The sequence below is a fragment of the Hirundo rustica genome, chromosome W (assembly GCF_015227805.2).
Source record: "Hirundo rustica isolate bHirRus1 chromosome W, bHirRus1.pri.v3, whole genome shotgun sequence".
Lineage (NCBI taxonomy): Eukaryota > Metazoa > Chordata > Aves > Passeriformes > Hirundinidae > Hirundo > Hirundo rustica.
This window is the reverse complement of record NC_053487.1, coordinates 28,981,514-28,988,342: the sequence shown is the minus strand read 5'-3', so window position 1 is coordinate 28,988,342 and position 6,829 is coordinate 28,981,514. Positions and strand designations below refer to the sequence as shown.

The 6,829-nt window shown below is 48.9% G+C and overlaps 1 protein-coding gene across 1 annotated transcript; it reads right to left on the bottom strand.

Annotated features, from left to right (window-relative positions):
- Window positions 1-3,568: 3,568 nt before the first annotated feature.
- On the bottom strand, window positions 3,569-6,272 carry LOC131378750 (uncharacterized). The gene is made up of 2 exons (XM_058423922.1): window positions 5,271-6,272; window positions 3,569-4,674 (listed from the first exon to the last, which is right to left on the bottom strand). The coding sequence occupies exons 1-2, from the start codon at window positions 6,223-6,225 to the stop codon at window positions 4,088-4,090; spliced, it is 1,542 nt and encodes a 513-aa protein (XP_058279905.1). The 5' UTR covers window positions 6,226-6,272; the 3' UTR covers window positions 3,569-4,087.
- Window positions 6,273-6,829: the final 557 nt, after the last annotated feature.

The following is a 6,829-nucleotide window of genomic DNA, read 5'->3' as shown; positions in this document are numbered from 1 at the left end:
TCGAGTGAGGACTCTGCTTCTGCGACATTGAGGTGAGCTACACTGGTGTAAAAAAATGGGACATTCCCACTCTACCCTGTCCTGGTTTGGGACAAATTTGGGAGAAAACCCCTGTATAGGATCCCTCCAAGGAAGCAAACCCACGTGGCCCCTCCATCCAACTGGTCCGGAAAAAAACCCAAAACCCTCTTTGGAGAAAAGTGGAAAAAACTATTTTACTAAACAAATGAAGTGCATACAAGTATAAAGAATGAATAGTATGAAACAATAAAACCTCTCCTGAAGTGAGATGGCAAATTGAGAAAGTCCTTGCCGTGGGTGTAGCTCGGCTCTCTCTCAGCGTCTCCTCAGTCCCAGTCCCTCTGGCGCTGCTGGAAAATGCCGAGGTCCAGGCCCCGGTGGGCCGCAGGTGCAGCCCCCAGTGCTCCCCTGGGTTTTCAGTCCAGAGCAGGTTTAAACAGTTCCAAGAAAAAGGAAAAAAAACAGTCCAGGGAACTTCTCTGCCCTAGCTAGCTGAAACTAACTAAAAGCAAAAAAAAAGATCTCTGTCCTGCAGTCTCTCCAAGCCTCCGCCGAACACGCTGTCCGCAGAAGAATGTGGAGGAGTCGGGCAGTTTTCTCAAAACAAACTCCGCGCTTCTCCTTGCTCTTAGAACCAGGCTTAAAGGCACAGGACTCAATGTACAGCACAAACAGAACAGACGATTGAGGATACAGGCATCATAAAGTTACCCTAGGACATTCCACCCCTTGTATCCCCATATCGTCAATTTACTAAAACTAATATATATTCCAGCTCTACACACACATACATCTATATAAAAACAATATGCAATATACAGCTACATACAGTGGCAGTACCATTCAGCACACAGTGATAATTACACACGGTTCTTACCCAACAATCAAATCTCCCTGGGGTACACATCGTGTGGTTCCATCTTTCTGCATTACCCACCATGTGCAGCCTGGTCCCTGAGCAAAGACAATCCCACGGATGGGATCCTCTGTACTTGAAGCAGAATTGATCCAAACTGTCTTCCCTAACAAACCTCTTACATGTACTACTGGGTACTACTGGGACTTTCTCTCCATCTACTGTATGTAGGGACTCAGATTGGGCAGGGCCTGCTCTGTTGGTGGAACCTCGGGTGTTAACTAACCAGGTGGCCTTTGCTAGATGCTGCTCCCAGTTTTTGAATGATCCCCCACCCAGTGCTTTCAGGGTGGTTTTTAGCAGTCCATTATATCTTTCTATTTTCCCTGAAGCTGGTGCATGATAGGGGATATGGTACACCCACTCAATGCCATGTTCCCTAGCCCAGTTGTTGATGAGGCTGTTCTTGAAATGAGTTCCATTGTCTGACTCAATTCTCTCGGGGGTACCATGCCTCCAAAGAACTTGTTTTTCAAGGCCTAGAATGGTGTTACGGGCCGTAGCGTGGGGCACAGGGTAGGTCTCCAGCCATCCAGTGGTGGCTTCCACCATGGTCAGCACATAGCGCTTGCCTTGGCGGGTTTGGGGAAGGGTGATGTAGTCAATCTGCCAGGCCTCCCCATACTTATACTTGGACCATCGCCCGCCATACCATAGGGGCTTCACCCGCTTGGCCTGCTTGATGGCAGCACACGTCTCACAGTCATGGATAACCTGAGAAATACTGTCCATGGATAGATCCACCCCTCGGTCTCGGGCCCACTTATAGGTGGCATCTCTGCCCTGATGGCCTGAGGCATCATGGGCCCATCGCGCTAGAAACAACTCTCCCTTGTGTTGCCAGTCTAAGTCTATCTTTGACACCTCTATCTTGGCAGCCTGATCTACCTGCTCGTTGTTTTGGTGCTCCTCATTAGCCCGACTCTTGGGGACATGGGCATCTACATGACGGACTTTGACAGGTAGCTTCTCTACCCGAGTGGCAATGTCCTTCCACTCATCTGCAGCCCAGATTGGTTTTCCCCTACACTGCCAGTTGGCCTTTTTCCACTTCTCCAGCCATCCCCACAGAGCATTGGCTACCATCCACGAATCAGTGTAGAGGTAGAGCTTTGGCCATTTCTCTCTTTCAGCTATGTCCAGGGCCAGTTGAACAGCTTTGAGCTCAGCGAGTTGGCTTGACCCACCTTCTCCTTCAGTGGCTTGTGCAACCTGTCGTGTGGGGCTCCATACAGCTGCTTTCCACTTCCGGTTCATCCCTACGACACGGCAGGAACCGTCAGTGAAAAGAGCATAGCGTGTTTCTTCTGCTGGCAGTTGGTTGTATGGTGGAGCTTCTTCAGCACGTGTCACTTGTTCCTGCTCCTCTTCATCCATGAGACCAAAGTTTTCACCTTCCAGCCAGTTTGTAATTATCTCCAAAATCCCAGGGCGATTTGGGTTTCCAATGCGGGCACGCTGAGTGATGAGGGCAATCCATTTGCTCCATGTGGCATTGGTGGCATGGTGGGTAGAGGGAACTTCTGCTTTGAACATCCATCCCAGAACTGGTAGTCGAGGTGCCAGCAGGAGTTGTGTTTCAGTCCCTACTACTTCTGAGGCAGCTTGAACTCCTTCATAGGCAGCCAAGATTTCTTTCTCTGTTGGAGTGTAGTTGGCTTCAGACCCTCTGTAGCTTCGGCTCCAGAATCCCAGTGGTCGGCCCCGAGTCTCCCCAGGCACCTTCTGCCAAAGACTCCAGGACAGGCCATTATTCCCGGCTGCTGAGTAGAGCACGTTCTTCACATCTGGTCCCGTCCTCACTGGGCCAAGGGCCACTGCATGAGCGATCTCCTGCTTGATCTGGGCAAAGGCTTGTTGCTGCTCAGGGCCCCAGTAGAAATCTTTCTTCTTGCGGGTGACCAGGTAGAGAGGGCTCACAATCTGGCTGTACTCAGGAATGTGCATCCTCCAGAAACCTGTGGCGCCTAGGAAAGCTTGTGTTTCCTTTTTGTTAGTTGGTGGGCACATTGCTGTGATCTTGTTGATGACTTCAGTGGGAATCTGACGCCTTCCATCGTGCCACTTTACTCCCAGAAACTGGATCTCTCGAGCAGGTCCCTTAACTTTGCTCTTCTTGATAGCAAAGCCAGCCTTCAGGAGAATCTGGATGATCTTCTCTCCTTTCTCAAACACTTCCATTGCTGTGTTTCCCCACACAATGATATCATCGATGTACTGTAGATGTTCCGGAGCCTCACCCTTTTCCAGTGCAGCCTGGATCAGTCCATGGCAGATGGTGGGGCTGTGTTTCCACCCCTGGGGCAATCGGTTCCAGGTGTACTGCACGCCCCTCCAGGTGAAAGCAAACTGAGGCCTGCATTCTGCAGCCAGAGGAATGGAGAAAAAGGCATTAGCAATGTCAATTGTGGCGTACTATTTTGCTGCCTTGGACTCCAGCTCGTACTGGAGTTCCAGCATATCCGGCACAGCAGCGCTCAATGGTGGAGTCACTTCGTTCAAGGCACGGTAGTCCACAGTCAATCTCCATTCTCCGTCAGACTTGCGCACAGGCCAGATGGGGCTGTTGAAGGGTGAGTGGGTTTTGCTGACCACCCCTTGGGTCTCCAGCTCACAGATCATCTTGTGGATGGGGATCACAGCATCTCGAGTTGTTCTGTACTGTCGGCGATGCACTATTGAAGTGGCAATTGGCACTTGTTGCTCTTCCACCTTCAGAAGACCTACAGCAGATGGGTTCTCTGATAGTCCAGGCAAGGTATTCAACTGCTTAACACCCTCTGTCTCTACAGCTGCTATCCCGAATGCCCACCTAAATCCCTTTGGGTCTTTGAAATACCCATTTCGGAGGAAGTCTATGCCCAAAATGCATGGAGCTTCTGGGCCAGTCACAATAGGGTGTCTCTTCCACTCATTTCCAGTCAGGCTCACATCAGCCTCCACCAAAGTAAAATCTTGTGAACCCCCTGTCACCCCAGCAATGGAAACAGATTCTTCCCCCACATGTCTTGATGGAAGTAATGTGCACTGTGCACCAGTGTCAACTAAGGCCTCGTATTTTTGTGGTTCTGATGTGCCAGGCCAACGAATCCACACAGTCCAAAAAACACGGTTTTCCCTAGCCTCTACCTGGCTAGAGGCAGGGCCCCTCTAAGCCTGATTATCCTTATTTCCCTGGGTAACCGGAGCTGCTTCCTTCTTGCTGGAACTTCCTCTCATAGTCTTGCCATCCAACAATTCATGCAGCCGTTGTGTCATAGCATCAGTAGATTCTCCATCCCATCTTTTCATGTTTTCTCCACATTCACGCAGGAGGACCCACAGCTTAGCCCGTGGGATGCCTTTTCCCTCTCTATCTAGGGAACGTTTGCGTGTGGTGCCAGAGCCCCTAACTTGTACTGCAGAGATCTGGAGAATGTCCTGCTTGAGTTCTTTGTGATTCTCCTCTATCTTGTCTGCTAATCCCCGCACCTGTGTTTCCAGAGCTGCAATTCTTGCATGTGTTGGACCATGCACGGCATCTGCATATGTTCGTAGCTTCTTCGCCATATCAAGCACGGTCTCTTCTGTCTCATCCCGCTTCATTATTGCTAAAGCAGAGGAGTATTCTTGTGGCCCAAGTCGTACAAGTTTTCGCCACATCACAGGTGTACATGGTACCAAGTCGGGGTTCCTAGTGTTTATGTCATCTGAGAAGACAATCTCCGCCACTGCCATTTCCCTCAAGCGCTGGATCCCTTGTTGTAGAAATAGCTTCCTCCTGCTGCTGAGGACTCCAGGACGGTGTAGATGAATGTAGACGAGAGATCTCTGAAGTTAGGTTTTAGAAGATGAGGTTTATTGTAAGGGATGTGGGGGCCTTGCTCGGAGCTGCCAGGCTGCAGCTCGTGGCAAGGCCTAGGAAGGTGGGGGAAGGGAGAAGTAGGGAGAGGAAATTCCAAGAGAGGAAAGTCCTCAGGGAAGGGTGCAATCAGAAAGAGCAAAGAGCAAAAAGACCGTCCAGCCCCCTTGGGACCCCTTATCAGGGGTCTTCAAGGTGGGCTGGAACAAGCCTTGGGCCAATGGAGTTACAGATACCTGATACTTCAGGGGAGGGTTACAGGTGTGGGATGAACCATACATTGAGGGGTGAGACAGAACATTCCATTTGACCTCTGGGTCTGGCTGCAGGTAACTTTCAGATGGTCACATAACTGTTTTCCCAGAGATCCAGTATCTAATACATCTCAAACATCAAAACTTACTTTCAATTCTATCTCACTTACAGGTTTCTCATTCTCAGAATAGAGGCAATCATATTTATAGGGTTTTTTGGCTTCTTCCTCCCCAACACCTTGTTCAATGGTTTTCCACTGGGTTTGCTGCATATAGAGATCGTCGGCACAGAGATATCTTTGTGCCACACTTCCCAGGACCCGTTCCCAGAGACTGCAAGGACTAGCCTCCCTCATCATTTCTTGGTCAATAACTGGATCATGTGACAGGGATCCCAGATGTCTCGCTTCAGTGCCATCCAGTATTGTAGCCTCGCCTGCAGCATCCCAAAGACGGACTAACCAACTAATTATAGATTCATCAGGTCGTCGAGTATAATCCTTTCTTAGGCCACGAAGGTCCTTCAGGGAAAAGGACTCAATAGTATCTCCTGCTCTTGCAGCAGTTGGTCGGGCTCCTGCTCTTGCAGCAGTTGGTTGGGCTCCTGATGTTGTAGCAGCTGGTTGGGCTCCTGATCGTGTGCTAGTTGGTTGGACTCCCGATCTTGTGCCAGTTGATTTGGCTTCCGATTTTGTATCAGTTGGTTCGGCTTCTGACTGTGTATCATCAGTTGCTTCAGCTTCTGATTGTGTGTCAGGTGGTTTGACTCCTGACTGGGTGTCAGGAGGCATTGAGGATCCTTCACCTGAATCATCGTCTACTGGTCGATCGGTTTTGTCCGTGTGCTTCTTTCCCTTCTTTACTGCAGCAACTGCCGGTGTCTTAGCCTCACTGTCTGGTTTAGCTGCAGCCTGAGTGACTGATTTATCTCCCTGCTCCCTTGCCTCTATCTGCTGCCCTACAGTGTTTAGCAGTGTGTGACTCATTCTAGAAAAGCTATAAACCATATAGAGGAAAGTCACCAGGTGAAATACCAGGGAGGTGGTGTCTTTAACATTCAGGAGATGCTGAACCTTCTCCAAAAGTGATGTAACTGACTCAAAAGAGAAGAAGGAAAGAAGAGGCTGAAGAGCCTCATCCCCTACTCCTCCTCTAACAAACTGGGTGCAATTGTTGATAAATCCCCAAAACATGCTGCTGGAACTAGGACGCAGGGTAGGACGAAAAAACCATAAACTGAACATACCCAGAACAAACTCCAGTATCTTTATAAGCTTCTTATAAACCATAATCACAGAACCCAGCAAAATAACTATTCTAATTTGTGCATCCCTAGTGTAAAAGCTGTATGTTAGGGACAATATTGGAGCTATTTCTGGGTAAGAAAACAAACCTAGGGACCAGAAAGGTATTAAAACCTCAAAAAAGCCTAGGGAACAGAAATGCAGAAAAGACTCCATTCTAAGAGACATTAGGAATTCAAGAAGCAACATGGCCACTGACTGTTTAATCCCCACCCAAAGGACAACCAAAAAATGCAGTTAATAATAATCAATACAAGTTTTTTCCACTCTCTCGAGCCCCGCAGTGGGCGCCAGTAGAAAATATGTCCTGGTTTGGGACAAATTTGGGAGAAAACCCCTGTATAGGATCCCTCCAAGGAAGCAAACCCACGTGGCCCCTCCCTCCAACTGGTCCGGAAAAAAACCCAAAACCCTCTTTGGAGAAAAGTGGAAAAAACTATTTTACTAAACAAATGAAGTGCATACAAGTATAAAGAATGAATAGTATGAAACA